Source organism: Macaca thibetana, chromosome 18 (assembly GCF_024542745.1).
Source record: "Macaca thibetana thibetana isolate TM-01 chromosome 18, ASM2454274v1, whole genome shotgun sequence".
Classification (NCBI taxonomy): domain Eukaryota; kingdom Metazoa; phylum Chordata; class Mammalia; order Primates; family Cercopithecidae; genus Macaca; species Macaca thibetana.
In genome coordinates, this window is record NC_065595.1 from 32,015,189 (window position 1) to 32,036,583 (window position 21,395).

The window sequence follows — 21,395 nt, forward strand, 5'->3', positions numbered from 1 at the left end:
GTCTTAATTTAAAAACCTGGAACAAACATGACACAGGGTTAAGATTTAATAAACATGAGAGTACAGATGTTTATTCTCCACTCAAAATAGATGGATATTTTACTATTATCTGTTATCAGTCCATCTCAAGTATTTCACAATAAAAAACAATTAAAATAAGCTATTTGTCATTTTACATCCCAAGATGGACAGTATTTTTTTTTTTTTTTTAAGATGGAGTCTCACTCTGGCCCAAGCTGGAGTGCAGTGGCATAATCTTGGCTCACTGCAACCTTGGCCTCTGGGGCTCAAGCAATTCTCCTGCCTCAGCCTCCCAAGTAGCTGGGACTACAGGCACGCACCACCACACCTGGTTAATTTTTTTGTATTTTTAGTAGAGACAGGGTTTCGCCATGTTGCCCTAGATGGTCTCAAACTCCTGAGCTCAGGCGATCCACCCGCCTTGGCCTCCCAAGTGCTAGGATTACAGGTGTGAGCCACCGCACCCAGCCAGTGTTTTATGAGCAGAGATTGGGAAAGACTGGGGAGACCCCAGGGTACTGAGCATTGGAGGAGGAGGAGAGAGAAGCAAGAAGCTCAGAGTGTGGGAGGCTGGAGGTGCTAAAGCTAAACCAGGACCCCTTTTCAGTGGTGCCTAAAACTCCCCCTACCAGACATCAAAGTGTCTCATAAAGCTAGAGTCAAACCAGCATGTTGAACCAGTACAAGAATAAAAAAGCAGATTAACTGATAAAACTGCACCCATAAGCAAATTAATGTACAAATGGGAACCTCATATAAGATAAGGATTGTGTTTTAAATTGAGGGAGAGACTTACCAATAAATACATGGTATTGAGGCAACCACCCAGCCATTGAAAAAATAACCTTAGATGGCTGCCTTGCACTATTCATGGAAAACACATTCCAAAGTGATTAAAATCTGAGATGCAAATTTTAAACTACATCAAAATTTCAAACTTCTATGTGACAAAAGAAATCACGAACAAATAAAGACAAGTGAGAAGCTACTTGCAAAATGCACAGTCATCCCCCCCTTTATCATTGAGGGATCCAATCCAAGATCCCCTCGTGGATGCCTGAAACTGTGGGTGGTAAAAAGCCCTACATCTGTTTGTGATCCTGTAACAGAGATGTCTGCTCAGTGACTCCGGGCTGGGCAGTGACGGGCAGGTAGAGGATACAGACCGGAAATGCTGGACAAAGCGATGATTCATGTCCCGGGAGAGACAGCATGAGATTTCATCATACTGCTCGGAATGCCATACAATTTAAAATTTATAAACTGTTTATTTCTGGAATTTTTCATTTAACATTTTTGGACTGCAGTTGACCGCGGGTAACTAAAACTGTGGAAAGCAAAACAGTGGATAAGGGGAGCCTGCTATGTAGCAAAGAATTAATCACCAGACTATATAAAGACTTCACTTAAATCTAGGCACTGTTCTAAGTCCATTGCACTTATTCTTCATGGCTACTGTGGCACTCTTCTCTTCTCTAATTAGCAAACATGGAGACTGAAGCACAGTGTGGTTAAGTAACTCACCCAGGAATACACAGTCAAAAAGTGGCAGAATGAGCAAAGGACAGAAATAGGTATCATTCAAAGAGCCAGGAAAAATTACTGATATTAAACACAATATGTAATCTTGGATTAGACAGAGATCACAGCCAATTTTTTTTTTTTTTTTGCTCTAAACAATATTACTGGGAAAACTGCTGAAAGATCTGTAGGTTTAATCACAGCATTCTATCAATGTTCATTTCCTATACTGTATCACGTCCTTGTTCCGAGGAAATACACACTGAAGTGTCAAGGGATACAGGGGCGTCATGTCTGGAACTAACTCTCAAATGATTTAGAAAGAAGTTTTATATACAATTATATGTATAAATTATATATATCATAAGATATATTTAGAGAGAGTGTGTGGGTACAAATGTAGTAAGATGTTAATTGCATATGCAAGAATTGTTTGTACTATTATTGTAATTTCTATGTATATTTGAAATGATTTCAAAATGCAAAATTATTTTAAAGGTCATCTTACCCAGGGCTTCTTAACCAAGGGTGGTGTCAGACCACCCAGGGGAGATACTGGGGGTCCACATGCCAGGTCTTCCCCAGTGAATGCACGGGTGGTGGTGGAATGTGACCTCTGTGTGTAAAATCTGCCCCAGGTGGTTGCTGTACAATGCAACCAGGGCTCTCACCGATGCCTTCATTTCCCTGAAGGGGTACTTGAGGCTGAGGGGAAATGGCTTCCTCCCATTCTCGCAGGCCCCAGTCAGAATCCTGCCAGCCTGAAGACCAGTTTCTCAAAGACAGGAGTGTGCGTGATAGCTTCCTTTATCCTGGGCACATGGGCTTCTTACTGACATGGGGAGGAGAACCAAGACCCAGAGGCGGGACCCAAGGCTGGCGGGCAGCTCATTCTTGATCCAGTGATATTCTGGAAAAGACCTGTGCTAAGAGGGACAGGAAGCTGCTGATGGCTGAGATTTGAGAGAGAGAGAGAGAGAGGCTTTTGCTCCCATCTTTGCAGAAACAAACAACTTTCCTGTTGTAGAGAATGCTTGAGTGATTAGGAGCTTGAGTTCTTGAAGCAGAGAGTCCTGAGTTCAGATCCCAGCTCTGCCACTTACTGTATGACCTTGGGCAAATCGCTTCACCCCTAGGACTAAGTTTCCTCCATCTGTAATAATAATAGATCTACCAATAGCAGAGAGGGTAAGTGGATGGCACTTGGAGACAGGCTGCCTGTTTCAAACCCCAGTCTTGCCATGTATTTGCTATGTGGCCTCAGGAAGCTTAAGTCAACCTCTCTATGCTTCAATTTCCTCCCTTGTAAAATGGTAATAATAACAGCATCTTCATAGAATCATCAAGACTAAATGAGTTAACATGTAAGAAACAATGCAAACAGTCTCCTTTGTTACTTCCTCTTCATCTCCCCAAATTCTTAAGTCAAGGCTCAATCTTTGATTCTCTCCTATAAACTTCCTCATTCCCTGGGCTTAAAACAGCATCCAAATATAAATCTCTAGCTCATTCTCCTCCTCTGAACACCACCATTGTGCATCGGACTGGTGGACCAACATCTCCTCTAAGACGACTAATATTATCTTAAACCTTTCATGCCCAAACGGGACTCATGATCTTTGCCCCCCAAAGCTGCTCTTCTGGGGTCTTGCATAGCTCATTTCTACAAAGTCTATCCTATTTGCTCAGGCTAGAATCTTCAGGGTCAATCACAGTGTCAGCACCTTCCAGGCACACCTAGACTCTGAAGGCATCTCATCACCTCTAGTGACCACATGGCCCCAGTCTCCACTGCCTCTCCCCTGGGGCAAGGAGACGGCTTCCTGGTCTCTGCTTCCTCTCTTGCTGACCCCCCACCATAGCCTATTCTCTACACGGCATTCAAAGGGATCCATTCAATTGTGTGGCATGCCCCACACCAGAGCTTTGCCCTGGCCATTCCCTCTGCCTAACTCTTTCCCAGGTGGCCTCACTCTCACCTCCTTCAAATCCTCCCTCTGTTCCTCCCTCCCACCCTCCATTCCTCCCTCCCTCCCTCCCTTCCTTCCTACCCCCTCCCACTGCCACTCCCTCCTGTTTTCTTTCCTTTTCTCTCTGTTTTGTTGTTGTGGTTGTTGTTGTCTGTTTGTTTTGAGACAGGGTCTCACTCTGTTGCCCAGGCTAGAGTGCAGTGGTGTGATCTCAGCTCACTGCAACCTCCAGGTCCCGGGCTCAGGTGATCCTCCCACCTCAGCCTCCACAGTAGCTGGGACCATAGGTGCGCACCATCACACCCAGCTAATTTTTGTATTTATAGTAGAGACTGTGTTTCACCATGTTGCCCAGGCTGGCCTCGAATTCCTGGGCTCAAGCAATCCACCTGTCTCAGACTTCCAAAGTGCTGGGATTACAGGCGTGAGCCACAGTGCCCAAATCCTCACTGCTAAGTGAGCTTTCCCCACTCACTTCCTGCCTCCCTCATGCATGCATCACCTTCTAACATCCCATTTCCTTCTCCCTCTATTGTCTGTCTTTCCCTGTGAGAAACTGAGACAGAGATCATGGTTGTTCTGTTCTTGACTTTGCCCCCTGAGCCTACAACAGAGCCTGAGTGGATAAATGTTAGCTTTCATTCTATTTATTTTACTACCTAGCAGAAGAAAAGCAAATTTAAATAGTTACACTTTATGCTAAAAACCACCACCAATGTCTAGGAGATCATTAAAACTTACAGATCATAAAACTTACATGTATGCTAGAAGTACAACTTTATAAAATATGTTTAAAAAAATGATGCACAAAAATTATATTAGTTGCCATAAAATGATGGAGTTTTTTTTTTTCCCATTTTTCACTTGTCTCAGTTTTTCCAGTTGCTACTTTCATAAAATAAAATGTTATCCTATTAAAAAATAATTGGTGGCCAGGCATGGTGGCTCATGCCTGTAATCCCAGCACTTTGGGAGGCCGAGGGGGGTGGATCCCTGAGGTCAGGAGTTCAAGACCAGTCTGGCCAACACGGCGAAACTCTGTCTTTACTAAAAATACAAAAAATTAGCGGGGCATGGTGGCAGGCACCTGTAATTCCAGCTACTCGGGAGGCTGAGGCAGGAGAATCACTTGAACCCGGGAGGCGAATGTTGCAGTGAGCCGAGATCACACCATTGCACTCCAGCCTCAGCAACAAGAGCAAAACTTCGTCTAAAAAAAAAAAATGGCCAGTTGCAGTGGCTCATGCCTGTAATCCCAGCACTTTGGGAGGCCAAGGCGAGTGGATCACAAGTCAGGCGTTCGACACCAGCCTGGCCAACATAGTGAAACCCTGTCTCTACGAAAAATACAAAAAATTAGCCAGGCGTGGTAGCACGTGCCTGTAATCCCAGCTACTCGGGAGACTGAGGCAGGAGAATTGCTTGAACCTGGGAGGCAGAGGTTGCAGTGAGCCAAGAGCACACCATTGCACTCCAGCCCTGGCGACAGTGCAAGACTCCATCTCAAAAAAAAGAAAAAAATAACATAAAAAGATTGGTAATTCAATTTCGGGCGCAGTGGCTCATGCCTGTAATCCCAGCACTTTAGGAGCCTGAGGCAAGTGGATCACCTGAGGTCAGGAGTTCAAGACCAGCCTGACCAATATGGTGAAACCCAGTCTTTACTAAAAATACAAAAATTAGCTGAGTGTGGTGGCGTGTGCCTGTAGTCCCAGCTACTCGGGAGGCTGAGACAGGAGAGTTGCTTGAACCCAGAAGCGGAGGTTTCAGTGAGCCGAGATCACGCCACTACACTTCAGCCTGGGCAACAGAGTGAGACTCTGTCTCAAAAGAAAAAAAAAGAAAAAGAAAAAGAAATAAGACAATGTGAATTAAAATGACAAGATGTCCCAAAATACTGGTAGTAGTGTGGATAACGGAAGATCTTTGGAGAGCAATTCAACAACAGCTATTAAAATTAATTTTACTTCTCAGCATCTAACTGAAGAAACACCGTTATTTGTGCAGAAGGAGGCATGTTCAACAGTATGTGTTGAAGTATCACATATTTCCAGGGGAAAATTTAGAAGTAACCTGAGTGCCCACCATTAAGCAAGTGGTTAAATAAATCCATGCTATGGACAACTGGGCAGCCACTAAACAGAACACAGCAGATGTGCAAGCCCAGAAGAATCTCTGGGGCATGTGGGCAGGTGAAAAATGCAAGTTATTGAACAATATATCCACTGGCTGTGATATATGATTTGACAATATTGTATTTCTTCAAGTCATACATATGTCAGGAAAGGCATTAAAAAAGGCAAGGAAATGAACTCACCCATCTGATGGGAGGTAGGAGTAAGGGAGCAGAATGAGGTGGTAGCACAGAAGATTTTATTGGTAATATTTGAATTCTTATGTACCATGATAATGTATGCATAAAGGACTTATATAATTTAAAATAATTTTAGTCCAGGAGAATTTAATTATTAACATTTGAATTCTTGTGTACTATGGGAATGTATGCATAAAGTACTTTATGTATAACTTAGAATATATTTTTTAAATAAGGGGAAAATACCTAATAAATCCCCCATGCCGAACCACCCCGCAGTCCTCCTATAAACTCACTTCTTCTGTTAAGCCTTTCATGGGTGGTCCACCATTGAGTGCTTCCTCCTGTGAGCAAAGATATCAGGGAAAATGAATTTAAGGGCAGAAGGAAACGAAGAGATGGGATTTCTAAAAAAGGGTGAGGGAACAGTGAACAGGGAAGGCAGAATGAAAGGAGAGACATAAAGGGAAAGAGGAGCAACGCGTTAGGAAAAGCCACTGAGCCGATCTGAACACTCTCACCCTATCCTATTCATTGCCACTTTGTAAAGTGCACCCCGTTGTAAAGATCACTGCATTTTGGATGAAACACAGGGCTTCCAAGTGCCTGAAAGCATCAAAATAGGGCTACAGGAAGCAATCTTCACTCTCACTGGCTCTTAGTTTGACCTCTTAACAAGAATTTACTGGAAACTATGCCGTCATTAAACGTATCTGCTCTTCATAGGGTCCCTACATGTTATCTTTCCAAGAGACTGGAGCAGGGGCAGTAGGCTATGGAGGGGGGAAAGGAGACAGCCCTGCTCCCACTGTGGCAATCAGAGTGACGCATAGGCTGATGACCACTCCAGGCCCAGGCCCCGCACCTTTGCCTGCATCTCTAGCAGTGCGGCCTGTACATCAGTATTTCTTACATTGCCTAAGTGAGTTCATGCTCGCCCAGAGTGGCATACTGCTTCCAAGCTTTCTGGTGATCCACCAGATCATCCACGAACATCACATGTGCCAACATTTTCCCCACTTACAACATCCTAATCTTTTCCCCAGAAGGTTAGTGGTCAACGAGATTTGGAGTCCCAATTTTCTTTCTGCAGGAAATAAATCTATATTAACCACCCAACACCCAATCAGCCACGGCCTGTACAGAGCAGGAAACCACAAGTAGGTGGGGTAGGGATGGGGCTCCAGGGCCCAGGTCAGCCACCACCCAGCAGTGGGGTTTGGCTATGCTCCATCTCTGTGCCTCAGTTTCCCTCCTTTAGAATAGGGCTTTAATCCCTCTTCCACCCAAGGATAGAGTGACAGTGGGGACTTCCAATCTATTGGACAGCAGCTGCTCCTGAAACATGGGAGAGGGGTACAATGTAAAATATGGGGGAGAGGTGTGATGTTAAACATAGGGAGGGGTGTGGTGTTAAACATAGGGAGGGGTGTGGTGTTAAACATGGGGGAGGGGTGTGGTGTTAAACATGGGGGAGGGGTGTGGTGTTAAACATGGGGGAGGGGTGTGGTGTTAAACATGGGGAGGGGTGTGGTGTTAAACATGGGGGAGGGGTGTGGCGTTAAACACGGGGGAGGGGTGTGGTATTAAACATGGGGGAGAGGTGTGGTGTAAACACGGGGAGGGGTGTGGTGTTAAACACGGGGAGGGGTGTGGTGTTAAACACGAGGGAGGGGTGTGCTGTTAAACACGGGGAGGGGTGTGCTGTTAACATGGGGAAGGGGTGTGGTGTGAAACACGGGGAGGGGTGTGGTGTTAAACACGGAGGAGGGGTGTGGTGTTAAACACGGGGGAGGGGTGTGATATTAAACACGGGGGGTGTGTGCTGTTAAACATGGGGGAGGGGTGTGGTGTTAAACATGGGGGAGGGGTGTGATGTTAAACACCGGGGGGTGTGATGTTAAACATGGGGGAGGGGTGTGGTGTTAAACACGGGGGAGGGGTGTGGTGTTAAGCATGGGGAGGGGTGTGGTGTTAAACATAGGGAGGGGTGTGGGTTAAACATGGGGGAGGGGTGTGGTGTTAAACACGGGGGAGGGGTGTGATGTTAAACATGGGAGAGGGGTGTGGTGTTAAACATGGAGGAGGGCATATGATGTTAAACATGGGGGAGGGATGTGGTGTTAAACATGGGGGAGGGGTGTGTGTGTTAAACACGGGGAGGGGTGTGGTGTTAAACACGGGGGAGGGGTGTGCTGTTAAACACGGGGGAGGGGTGTGGTGTTAAACACGGGGGAGGGGTGTGTGGTGTTAAACACGGGGGGGGGGTGTGTGTGTTAAACATGGGGGAGGGGTGTGGTGTTTTAACATGGGGGAGGGGTGTGGTGTTAAACATGGGGGGGGGTGTGATGTTAAAACACCGGGGGGTGTGATGTTTAAACATGGGGGAGGGGTGTGGTGTTAAACACGGGAGGGGTGTGGTGTTAAACACGGGGGAGGGGTGTGGTGTTAAGCATGGGGAGGGGTGTGGTGTTAAACATAGGGAGGGGTGTGGGTTAAACATGGGGGAGGGGTGTGGTGTTAAACACGGGGGAGGGGTGTGATGTTAAAACATGGGGGAGGGGTGTGGTGTTAAACATGGAGGAGGGCATATGATGTTAAACATGGGGGAGGGATGTGGTGTTAAACATGGGGGAGGGGTGTGATGTTAAACACGGGGGGGGGTGTGTGGTGTTAAACATGGGGGAGGGGTGTGCTGTTAAACACATGGGGGAGGGGTGTGGTGTTAAACACGGGGGAGGGGTGTGTGTGTTAAACATAGGGGAGGGGTGTGCTGTTAAACACAGGGGAGGGGTGTGGTGTTAAACATGGGGGAGGGGTGTGGTGTTTAACATGGGGGAGGGGTGTGGTGTTAAACATGGGGGAGGGGTGTGATGTTAAACATGGGGAGGGGTGTGGTGTTAAACATAGGGAGGGGTGTGGGTTAAACATGGGGGAGGGGTGTGCTGTTAAACACGGGGAGGGGTGTGGTGTTAAACACGGGGAGGGGTGTGGTGCTAAATATGGGGAGGGGTGTGGTGTTGAATATGGCATCCAGAAAATTTTGGCAAACTTAAAACACACATTGTCTCGGTTATTCACCTAAGGAACAGGAAAACTGATCTATCTAGCTATCTCATCTATCCATTATCTATGTATCATCTATCTGTCCGTCTATCCATCCATCCATCCATCCATCCATCCATCCATCCATCCATCCATCCTTCCTTTCTTTCCAGTTGTTACTGGGAAGGACGAGAGGAACACACGTGTATAAACATCATGAGATATTTTCTCCCTGAGTGTCAACTGTCATTTCTCAGATCCCAAAAAATGACCTCACCAGCTGAAGAGCAACATTCCTCTCCACTCCCTCAGGTCTTCTCAAGGTTTCCAAGATTCTTAACAAATTTCCTCCCCAGAAACATCAAAACACCACACAGGCAGACAGGAACATTCCCTGAGTGTTTTGTTTGTTTGTTTGTTTCTTTTTGGCTTCCATTTAAACTATTCATCAGATTTAAAAAAAAAAAAAAAAAAAAAAGCCAAAGTGCTTTAGCAGAAATATTTCCCATAAAGCTGCGTTAATAGAGAAATTTTTTTAAAAAGTGTCTTATGTAGACACAGCTAACCCCTGGCCTTCCTGAGAGTTGGCCACAGCCGTCCCTCCTCCAGAGTCGGTGCCCCAGGTGTGTGTGCGGCTGTGGGGAGCGGGGAGGCAGGGGCGCGGTAGGGGCAGGATTGAAACATCCTCCCTTTCTGGCAGCAGGCAGGCCCGCAGGCCCCGGAAACCTGCCAGGTGTCTGCATTCTTTGAGGGAATTCCAGAGCATGAAGAAAGTTTAGAGAATGCATCCAAATGTCATACCCCACAGGTGTTCTCCACACCACACTTTACAGCAGACGTCAGTCTGAAAGCCCCTCCACAGCCTTGCCTTGCCCGCCACACAGATGGGGGCATCCAAGTGTGAGTCAGGCCCCACTGATCCCAGGAGCTGGTGCCAGAAGCACAGGGCCCAGACTGAAAGCGCTGGGAGGGCCCCTCCTTTCAAAACTATGTCCCTGCTGGCTGCTCTGGGCACAGAAATTCTACCATCAGCCACGCATTCCTCTGGGGTGAAGCTTCGAGGCTTCCTTGGCTCCTCCAGGTAGAGCAAATTTCAGCTGGAGGAACCTTTGGAGGATGCCCTGCTGCAGGCCTGGATGCCACACAGCTGAAGAGGCAGGCAGCCCACAACAGGGGGTACCCAGCCAGCCCATATGCCCGTCCACAGGCCCTGCTCCTGGGGAAGTCAGCTCTAGGGGCTTCCAGGGGACTGCAAAAGTTGGTTCACTTAGTTCTTGCCCTAGACAATCTAAAGAGGTTAATTTCCCTTATAATTTTCCAATCTCTCCTAATCTTCCTCCTCCTTCCACTCCAGATCATGGTACTGTGAGCTGTGCAATAAGCATAGTTTATATCAAAAAAAGGGATTGTGCAAATAAGTGAATGCACCACCAGACGAGACCCTCCATGGAGTCAGCTGTAGACCGCCAGGCCACCCAGCCGCCACCTTGCTCCTGCATCCTCAAGGACTTTTCTCCTGTATCATAGCCACCCTCTCCCATATCCTTTTGTCCTTTCTTGGTCATTTCAAGATCCATGAAGATGGATCTGAGTTTCATGACCTGCTCTCCTCCTGGCCTCTCCCTCTCCCCCACACACTCCCATGCTCACACCCAGCCCTCTCCTGACCCATGACTGCATTCCTCCACCTCTGATTTCAAACACGCCACTCCTGGACACATGCCACACTCCCAGCATCTTTCTAGCTCAGTCTCTCTGCTACCAGGATTACAACATTTCTTTGGGTGGCCTCCAATCCACTGACCCTACCACCCGTCAGCCTCCACTACCACCTCAGGTACCCACTCCCATCCTGACCTGCTTCAGCATCCAGGTGACTCACCATCATCACTCCTGTGCCTCCCTCACCCCTCTCTCCTCCACTGTACTCCCTGGGGAAACCTCCATCCTGGTTAAAGTCATCTTTGTAACTCTGCCTCTGCACCTTCGTGGCTGCAAGTAGCTGGAGAGAAACCACAGCTGTGCTGCAGGAGTTATTTTAGATGCGTGGCCGCATGCCTGCAACTCCCTCTTGTTATTGTGAATGAACCGCTGGGGGCTGGGGATAGGCCAGGGCCCCAGCAACCCCTGACTTGCCCCTGGATTGAACACACAGGTCAATGCTCCTATTTTGACCTTATTTCCCCAAATACCACCACATACCTCTCCCCTTTACAGCTAAACTCCTCAAAACAGTTGTACTATTCTGCTAGTCTCCAGGCCATCTTCTTCTGTTCCTTGAGCTGGCCACAGGCAAGCTTCTGCCTTCACCACTCAGCCAAAACTCCCCCGTCAGGCTCCCCCTGCTCAGTCAGCCATTGTCAGTCCCTCTTACCCGGCCTGGCAGCGGCCTACAAGGCAGTCTCCCCACCCCATTCCCTCGACGCCCCTCCTGGGCTCCAGCACTCCGCCTGGCCTGGTTCCCTCCTGCCTCACTGGTCTCTTGGCTCACTTCTCCTCACATCCTTTCTTCCTCATGTGGGGCCATTCCAGGGCTCAGGCCTCCCACCTCCCGACGACACAGTCCCCATCATCCCTGTGACTCATCTCCGCAGCTCTCCCTCCTTCACCCTCTGCTCCAGCACCCTGGCCTGCTGGCTGGGCCTGGAATCTTCTTCCAGCCCAGGCCTGGCACGGGCTGTTCCTTCTGCCCGGATGTTCCTCTCCGGATATCTCCACTACTCACCCCTCCCTCCCCTCCGTGCCAGCTTCCCTGACTACCCCACTTAAAACTGCAAGCCCCTCCTGCTCCTCCTCACTCCCCATTCCATTTTCCAGCTTTACTTTTCCCCATCGCAATGATCACCCATGACTAGAATACACATTCCATGAGGGCAGGGCTTTGTTGCTCAATCCTAGATATGAGTCCTAGAATAGTGCCCAGCACAGAACAGAAGCTTGTTAAACACTCGTGGATTGAATAACAAACAAATTATAGGCTTACATTACTTGTGATTTTAGAACCTCAAGGACACTAAAGAAAGCATCACATCTATTTTTTTTTTCTCCCTCAGGGCTATTTTCTGTCCCCTGCTTCCCAGTGGGGACAGGGCATGGGATTACTGTGGCTTCAGTATTTCCCAGAGTGACTCCTGGTCTGAGTTCCAGGAAAGCCAAAAGTTCGTTCTGGCTTCTAAAAAGCTAGGGGTCCCACCCAAAAAGTGAGCCTGGTAGTTGGACTCAGCCTTTTCCCAAAGCAGGGTGCACCCAGGTAGCTCACCTGATTGTCCCAGGAGTCCTGGGCTTGGAGATGGGATAACACGTACGAGAGGTGGATCCCCAGAACCCTGACTCCAGAGAGAGGGGACTGTCCTGTGCATGCTTGTGCAGGCAGCACTGACTCTCTGCAGCCTTTGTACTTCTTACCGTCTGACCTTCCAACATTCCCGAGGCAACAGCATAATCCCCGTTTGCCAGATAAGAAAACTCAGCCCCACAGATATTGAGGGTTCTGCCCAAGGTCACACAGGCAGCTACAAGCCAATCTGGAACCAGCTCTTGAACAAAAATCTGCTGAGGATTTGTGGTGTTCGGCAAAGATACGCTTGATAGGGTCCCTATCCTGAATGCATTCATACTTTATTTGGGAGAAGCCAAGACTTTCAAATCTCAGCCCACAATCTTTCAGATGAGTCCATCTCCCCTCCAAGGTTAGGGATGCCACAGACTGAGGCAGGAGGGGGCAGGACCAACCCAGAACACTGGTTAGATTGCCTCATATGTCTAAGTATGTCTGGCATACAGAGCCCTGGTTGAGAAGCCCACAAGGCTCATTCCTTTGGCTGCCAACAACTGCTTGTATTTGAAATCAGAGAAAATATCCACAAGTTATAGTTCTTTGTTGGTGTGCATTACGGAGAAGCAAAACCTCCAGACGTTTTCTAGAACATAAGCTTATTGAGGACAGGGAACAGCGTACAGCACATAGTAGGTACTCAAGAGACGTGTGTTCAAAGACTTGTGGGCCTGGCTGGGCCCCAAAGCCTCAATGGATAGGGAGGAGTGGAGGTGGGTCAGAGGGTCTGCATGCACAGCCAGGGCACCTCCTGCCTGGATCCCAAAGACCACCTGCCGGATTCTGGGTGCTCTGCTGGGTGGGACCATTCGTGCCTTGGCAGTCTAGTGTCAAGCAACTGGGTGCTGCCCAGAATTAGGGATCCCTGCATCATCCCCTCTGAATTTGCCAAGCTCCCCTAACCGCAGGCCAGCACTCACCTGGGAGATGTGGGACTGGGTCCTCTCGCTCTCGCCATCACCCTCCGTCTTGTCAGCCAGCAGCCCCTGCACCTGGTACTCCAGCACGTAGCTGTCGATGAAGCGCTCCAGCTCCTCGATCTCCTGGGAGCGGCTGCTCCCCGCCTCCGAGGAGGCTGACGCTGCAGAGGAGTTTTCCATCTTTCCGGTTCAGGGGCCTGGGCCGGGACTGGTGGGAAAGAAGACAGAGAACTCCGTGAGATGCTGCTGGAGGAGACGACGATGCCCACACCTGGGACACACCCTCTGCTCCTGGAAGCCTCTTCTTATCCATCATGGCGTTCTGTTCTTCCAACAACCTTGAGAAGTCAGTGGGAGGCTGGCTTGCCCTCAGCATAAACGATGTGCTGTAATTCCCACTGTGTGGGGCAGGAGACAGGCCCAGGGAATGCAGGTCACTTGTCTGATTGGCCAGCACAGGCACTGTGCAGTGTCAGAGTTAGTGTCTACCTAAGCCTTAATCGCTGGGAAAGGTAGAAGATGAACTCGGCCTACAGGCCAAGCCTCACTTCCTGCCTCAGATTTAACAGAATCTACCACAAAGCAGGATGAAATAAACCACAGAACCAAGATTGAGGGTGCACAATGGGGCCCGGGACACCAACCTCTGAGGGGCTCAGGTCCTCCAAGAAAATGCCTACTTATGAAGAGACTTTCTTTTTGGTCACCCGACTGTCCCCTAAATCAGTTGAAGCCTATAGGCTGTAACTTATAAGCAGGATTTTGCAGCCTTGCTCTGGTGCAGCTACTGGAACACACCTATGATGAGTCTGCAGGAGCGTGACTGGTTTTCACTGGTAGAACGAGAAAGGCTTGCTGCACTGTCTATGCTGCTATGGCCTAGCCACACACACTGCCTGGTCACCCTTACAGGGCCATGACTAACCCCATTGGCCCTCTGGCCCTCTCTCTAGGGCAGCGTGGCATAGATGACCAGCTGCTGCTGGAACACTAGCTAAAGTCCACCAACAGAACTGCAATCTCTGGAGCTGACATGCTCAACCCAGCCCTGCAGGGGCCCAGGTCTGCTGGGACCTCCCCACCACTGCCCTCTCCGCTCCCCGCTCCCTTGCTTTTCCCCGAAGCTCACACGTGACCCACCTGGGAGTGAGGAAAGCTAGAACCTTTCTCACCTCCAGGCCAAGGATCCTTTCCTTCCTGATAGGCTCCAGGCTAGATGGGAAGGGGCTTTAAAGCTTGTCTTGTGCCTCTTTTATTATCTGGAGACCTGTGCTCTCCATGGAAGATCCTGGTCTGCCAGAGAAAACAGTCTGCACATGCTTTTATTATCACAAATAGTAGCACAGCCTTCTATCAAACCACCACCACACGAAAGCACAGAGAAGGCCTGAATCCTGCACACACAGGGCTCTGAAGTCACACAGAGCAGCGTGAATGCTGCTGCCAGTAATAAAGGCGAGGTCCTAGCAGGTTTAATGGAGCATTTGAATTTCAAAACCTTGAACCTGAGAACCTTAACCCTGAGAACTTCTTTGGAACACAGTTATTTGCCAATAATCTAGGGTTTGTTGAGTGTTTAAACTGCAGTGAGTCCAAAGCAGGGCAAGAAATGGTATGCTGGGTTCCAGAAATGCTGCTGAGAACATGAATGTTGACTCCGCAACACCCTCACTGCCTTCTCCAAGGGTGAGGGAACGGAGAGGAAGAACTTCCCAGGGGAAGGAGAACTGCCCTGCTGCGCACACATCTTCCGTTGCTTTCCCGGCTCGTTTTTAGGCTTTTGGCTGCTGCAAGGGGCTCAACCTCCCTTGGACCTCAGGCCTGCTGCAGGGGGCTCTGAGGTGCTGCAGGGCCTTGCTCTGGGCCTCTGAGCTCAGCGGTCTTGGAGCTGGGTCTGTCCACCCATCCTAGAGGGAGGAATCAGAGGATTGGAGGTTTCAGGCCGAGGTGGTGCCCTTTTCAGAATGAGGAAACCAGATGTGGAGGCAGGGGTGGCAGCAGGTCTGCAGAGAGTCAGCTGTGATTGGGATATGCACATTTGGTGGCAAGGGCCACAGGCAGGGGCATGGGGGACGCTGTCCATTGCCCCTTCCTCCACCTGCCACTCAAAGCCTACAGGTCCTTACACCTCCCCATACCACCAGCACCCACCTTACCCCTCCCGCTCCACGGCTGCCCACGCCTAAGTTATCCCCTGGCTACTCTGCTCCTTGTCCTGGGCATATGGTAGGTGTGGTAGGCAGAATTCTAAGACAGTCTTGGGTATACACCCTCTCCCAGTTACTCGCCAGGAGTCTAGATACTCTTGGGAAGGGATTTTGCAGACACAATTAAATCCCAAATTAGTTGACTTTAAGATAAGGAGACTATTCAGGAGGGCCTGACCCAAGCACCAGAACCTATTAAATCTGGGACTAGAGCTCAGAGACAGCAGAAGCCAGAGATCCAAAGCATGAGAAAGACTCAGTGCACTGTTGTTGGCTTGAAGGAGGAGGGACACACGGTAAGGCACGTGGGCAGCCTCTGGTAGTTGAGAGCAATCCCTGGTCAACAACTGGCAAGGAAGTGGGCACCTCATTCTACATCTGCAATGAAGTAAATTCACCCGAGAACCAATGAGCTTGGAAGCAGACTTTTCCTCCAGAGCCTCCAGCCAAGAATTCAACTTGGCTAACAACTTGACTTCAGACTCATGAGATGCTGCGCCAGACTTCTGACTTACAGAACTGTGAGATAATGGATGGTATTGTTTTATGCTGCTATTTGTAGTAATCTTTTAGGAAGCAATAGAAAATGAATACAGGATGCTCTTTCCTGCCTCTGTGCTTTTGCTCACACTGAACCCGTCACCTGGAAGCATTTTCTCCTTCCCTCTACCTGCCAAACCTAGAGGTTCTTATATGCACAGAAGGCCAGAGCATTGCCTTGGTTTCATGGCAGGCTACTAAGCAAGATTCACCCAGGGTTGGCTATGGGTATGAATACTGCAATTTCTGCTAAAAGTAGGAATGACGAGTGTCTGCTGTGCCTTTATCATGCCTCAGACACATCAGTACTTGATCTGCCTCCACTCACTTCACCTTCACAGCAACCCTATGGGATCAGCATAATTATGCTACTTAGAAGAGAAAAGGGAGATTCAGAGAGATTAAGTAACTTGCCCAAGTTCACACAGGAGAACTCCAGGTCTGCACGACTATGCCTATACCCCACTGCCTTCTCTCCATCCCCCTTCCTGGTGGCCTGCTCAGTCCCTCAGGCCACCTCCAAGCTCCCCAGTCTATACTGACTCTCCAGGGAGCAGTGAATTCTTCAAGTGCTGCACATGTGCTTATTCCCCAGCTGGGCACAGGTTCCGGAGAGCTGGCCCCATGCAGGCTCCGTGCCTGGCCCTGGGCAGCTGGCCTCCACTGGATGGGAATTACACTGCTGTTGTCCAGAGAGGGCTGAAAAGGAGTTGCCTGCAGGAGAAGTCAATACGCAAGGCCACGCCCATTATTCCTTGAAGACTTCAGATCTTATCAAGGGCTTCCTGGCACACCTAGCAGGTGCAGTCAGGGAACTGGGTTTTGCAGGAACTCTACACGGAGCCGTTTTCGGGAGGATAGAGTGCCGGGCTCTGCCTGCAGAGGCAGCCTCTGGCCGGCTCTGCAGGGCTCTCCCAAACATGCCCGAGTGTCTCAGGGCTGTGTCAGGGTCCCGTGAGGGAGCCTGGGCACGGTCATCACCCCAAACCCATAATAGTTGCTGAGAAAGGGGACAGGATTGAGACCCATCCCAAACCTGCAGCCTTTTGGTGCCCCAAGGAAGGAAGAGGACGCGCTCTGCAGGTGCCTCTTGTGTCCTCACGTCCTCTCGGCCATTCCTCCTACTCTAGTGTTTGCTACCCAGCCAGATTCATGTGGGGTAGTCCAGCAGCGCCTCACCTCAGCTGCCCCGGGGCCTCCTGCCCAGGCCTCCTCTGCAGTCAGGAGACACCTGCAGGAAGCCCCTGGCCCCTGGCACCTGCAACCTGGAAGTATGAGGAGCTAGTGCCACATGCAGCTGCCCTCAGTGGGACAAATACTCCCCTCTTCAGTGTCTCAGACAATTCCAGGCATGCTCCACGTGGTCCCTCAGCAACTCCAAGTGGGGTGAGCCCCAGTTGCCCACAGTGGCCGCCAGATCCCTAGCCCCCCTTACTTGCCAGTCCTCCCCACCTTTTCACTCTCTCCCAGGGATTTCAGCTCCTCCAGAAACTCTCATTTTCCAGGGTGAACAGGAGAATACATCACTTCCCTGTTCCACAGTGGAGCCCAGCGAGGGAGTGGGGAGGCCCCTGCTTCAGAAAAGCGGGGAACATGCAAAGCACAAAATTTCTGAGCTTCACTTCAGTCACAAGAGAAGAAGAAGGAGCAGAGAGAGGGAGAGAGCGTGGCCCTCCTCTGCCTGTCCACCTCCACAGCTCTTAGCCTGGAAGTACAGCCAGGTGCTAAGGCCCTGAATTTTTTATTACGGTCAAATATATGCAACATAAAACAGCATTCAGCTGAGTGCAGTGGCTCATGCTTGTAATCCCAGCCCTTTGGGAGGCTGAGACGGGAGGATCACTTGAGGCCAGGAATTTGAGACCAGCCTAGGCAACATAGCAAGATCTTGTCTTTGCAAAAAATTTTTTAAAAATTAGCTGAGCATGGTCACACACACCTGTAGTCCCAGCTACTCAGGAGGCTAAGGCGGGAGGATTGCTTGAGCCCAGGAGTTTGAGGTTACAGTGAGCTATAATTGTGTTGGTGCACTCCAGCCTGGGTGACAGAGTGAGTTTCTGTCTGAAAGCAAAAACAAAATAAAACAACAACAACAAAAACAAACAAACAAACAAAAACCAACCAAACCAAACCAAACAAAACAAACAAATCAAAACCTTATAATCTTAACCATTTTTGAGTACATAATTCAGTGGCTTTAAGTACATTCATAATGTTATGAGCCATCATCACTATCTATTTCTAGAACTTTTTTATCAACCCAAACAGAAACTCTGTGCCCACTAAACAATTAACTCTTCCTCACCCTTCTCTCTAACCCCTGGTAACCACTGTCCTACCTTCTCTCTATGAATCTGCCTATTCTAGGTACCTCCTATAAGAGGAATCATGCAATATTCGTCCTTTTATGACTGATTTATTTCACTTAGCATAACGCTTTCAAGGTTTATCCACATTGTAACATGAATCAGAATTTCATGCCCTTTTATGGCTGAATAAGACATCATATCACAATAGTACACTGTATATCTAGACCACATTTTATTTATCCATTCATCCATCGATGGACATTTGGGTTGTTTGCACCTTTTGCTGTTGTGAATAATGCTGCTTTGAACATGAGTGTACAAGGATCCATCTGAGTCCCTGTTTATTCTTTGGGGTATCCACCTAGAAAAGTTCCAACACATTTTTAAGGGAAGAAGATTGTGAAGGAATAGGGTAGAGCTTTCTCTGGCTGGTGGAGACACAGGGCAAGGGATGGTCTCCTCCAGGCTTGTTTTGCTGCCTTCCTGCCTGAGCTTTGGGGGTTTCAGCCCGGCTTAGTGTCTCATTCCCAGTAGGATCCAGATGGGAAGTCCCCAAACAGCTGGGCTGCAGGCTAAGCTGAGAGAGTCAGCCAGGAATTTATGTTTTAATGATCAGTGAAAGTGAAGAAAGGACGGAACCAGAGGAAGAAGGAAAAGGAAAAGAGGGAAGGTAGAAGAACACAAAAGACATGCCTCTCCCCTCCTCTCCCGGCTCTGCTCCGATTCCCTGCCAGGTGACAGATGAGGAGGAACTAAAAGGCAAGCAGCAGGAGTAGGAAAAATGCTGAGGCTGCACTTTGCTGTAAAGGGCACCAGAGGGGCGGGCAACCCTGAGCCTACAGCTGGAGGGGAGGGCCAGTGTGGGCACAGCTTTCTGGAGGACACAGAGGGCCCAGGCTGCAGCAGGACCCACCCCGGAGCTCCTTCGCCTGTGCTTCCCAGAGAGGACTGAAGCCACCGAGCTTGGCCACATCTGTGTCTGTCTGGGGAAAAGGATGTGTGCAGGCTCTCTTCCTGGGGCTGCATCTCTGTTGAAAGACCTCATCCAGCCTAGGCCGCCAGCCCAGGGACTCCCCACCTCCTGCTGCAGCCAATCACAGTCTGTGGTCGTCACTACAGCCCAGTAAGCCTGGATATTTTTAAGGACAAAAATGAAAATCACCCATGTTTTTGACAAAAAGTTGCCTCTCTCCACACTGGTGTCCCCTCCCCACCCTAGACCCAATAAACTCCCCTTTCCCTTCCTCCCCTTCCTCCCCATCCCTTGCTGCTCTCAGCCCAGCACTCTGTAGCTTCCTTAGGAAACTAGTGCTCTGGAAGAGGTTTCTGTGAACACCATCGGGCAGCCTGAGATGATATGGTGCCAGTTTCTCCCTCTAATTCCTGGCCATGTCTGACTTTGAGTCTGACCTTTATAGGCTGGAGGTCTGGAGGAAAAGGTAAGGCTGACATTGGAGAGCACCCACAGGCCAGAGACAATCAGCGGAGCCATCCCAGCCCTCTTAGTATCCTTTCCTGCCCACCCAGTGACAAATGGCATTAGGAGCTATCAATTTAGCCAATCCTTTTAAGAACAGCCAGGCATTAGGGGCATTACTTCCTCCTCCAATCCTCAGGGATGAGTTCAGTGACCTGCAAACCAGATGAGATGCATCTGCTCCAGGGCCTACCAGCACTTCTTAGGGAATCCATCATTTGAGGCCCGCATGGAGGCAGCACTGCACCCCACACTTCATCAGGCTCTTACTTCTCCACCCCCAGCACCCAACTCACTCCAGCAGCACACCCTTGTGACACCCCACCAAGGAAGCCCAGGAAGACCCCGATTTCTGCTTCCTGGCTCATCTTTTGGCTTTTGGCTACTGCAAGTGGTCCAGCCTCCTGTGGATCCCAGGCCTACTGCAGGGGCCCAGGTGGTGCTGCAGGGGGCTTGCTTGGTGATCCTAAGATTAGCAACCAGGGGGCACGCCCAAGATGGCAGAACAGGAACAGCTCCAGCCTCCAGCTCCCAGCGTGAGCGACACAGAAGATGGGTGATTTCTGCATTTTCAACTGAGGTACCGGGTTCATCTCACTGGGGCATGTCAGACAGTTGGTGCTGGTCCCCGGGTGCACCCCGACCAGCGAGAGCTGAAGCAGGGCGAGGCATCGCCTCACCTGGGAAGCACAAGGGGGAAGGGAATTCCTTTCCCTAGCCAAAGGAAATTGAGACACACAACACCTGGAAAATCGGGTAACTCCCACCCTAATACTGCGCTTTACCAAGGGTCTTAGCAAATGGCACACTAGGAGATTATATCCCACACCCAGCCCGGAGTGTCCCACACCCACGGAGCCTCCCTCATTGCTAGCACAGCAGTCTGAGATCTAACTGCAAGGCACAGCAAGGCTGGGGGAGGGGCATCGGCCATTGCTGAGGCCTAAGTAGGCAAACGAAGCTGCTGGGAAGCTTGAATTGGGTGGAGCCCACTGCAGCTCAAGGAGGCCTGCCTGCTTTTGTAGACTCCACTTCTGGGGACAGGGCATAGCTAAACAAAAAGCAGCAGAAACCTCTCCAGATGTAAATGTCCCTGTCTGACAGCTTTGAAGAGAGCAGTGGTTCTCCCAGCACGGAGGTTGAGATCTGAGAACAGACAGACTGCCTGCTCAAGTGGGTCCCTGACCCCTGAGTAGCCTAACTGGGAGACATCCCCCACTAGGTACAGACCGACACCTCACACCTCACATGGCTGGGTACACCCATGAGACAAAGCTTCCAGAGCAAGAATCAGACAGCAACACTTGCTGTTCAGCAATATTCTATCTTCTGCAGCCTCCGCTGCTGATACCCCAGCAAACAGGGTCTGGAGTGGACAACAGACCTGCAGCTGAGGGTACTGACTGTTAGAAGGAAAACTAACAAACAGAAAGGACACCCACACCAAAACCCCATCAGTACATCACCATCATCAAAGACTAAAGGCAGATAAAATCACAAAGATGGGGAAAAAGCAGTGCAGAAAAGTGGAAATTCAAAAAATCAGAGCGCATCTCCCCCTCCAAAGGAACGCAGCTCATCGCCAGCAATAGAACAAAGCTGGACAGAGAATGACTTTGACGAGTTGAGAGAAGAAGGCTTCAGTCAATCAAACTTCTCAGAGCTAAAGGAGGAACTATGTAACCAGCACAAAGAAACTAAAAACCTTGAAAAAACAATGGATGAATGGATAACTAG

At 49.5% G+C, this 21,395-nt stretch overlaps 1 protein-coding gene across 8 annotated transcripts in view; it reads right to left on the reverse strand.

Annotated features, from left to right (window-relative positions):
- The window catches only part of CTIF (cap binding complex dependent translation initiation factor), a 336,841-nt gene that overhangs the window by 237,432 nt on the left and 78,014 nt on the right, over positions 1-21,395 (reverse strand). For 5 of the 8 annotated variants that reach the window (XM_050768154.1, XM_050768151.1, XM_050768152.1 and 2 more), the window contains exons 2-3: positions 13,126-13,333; positions 6,123-6,170 (exon numbers count right to left, since the gene is read on the reverse strand). In XM_050768154.1, coding sequence (XP_050624111.1) covers positions 6,123-6,170; positions 13,126-13,305 — 228 coding nt within the window. In that variant the 5' untranslated portion in view covers positions 13,306-13,333. The remainder of the gene's footprint in view (positions 1-6,122; positions 6,171-13,125; positions 13,334-21,395) is intronic. The other 3 variants (XM_050768157.1, XM_050768155.1, XM_050768156.1) reach the window with 1 other exon arrangement.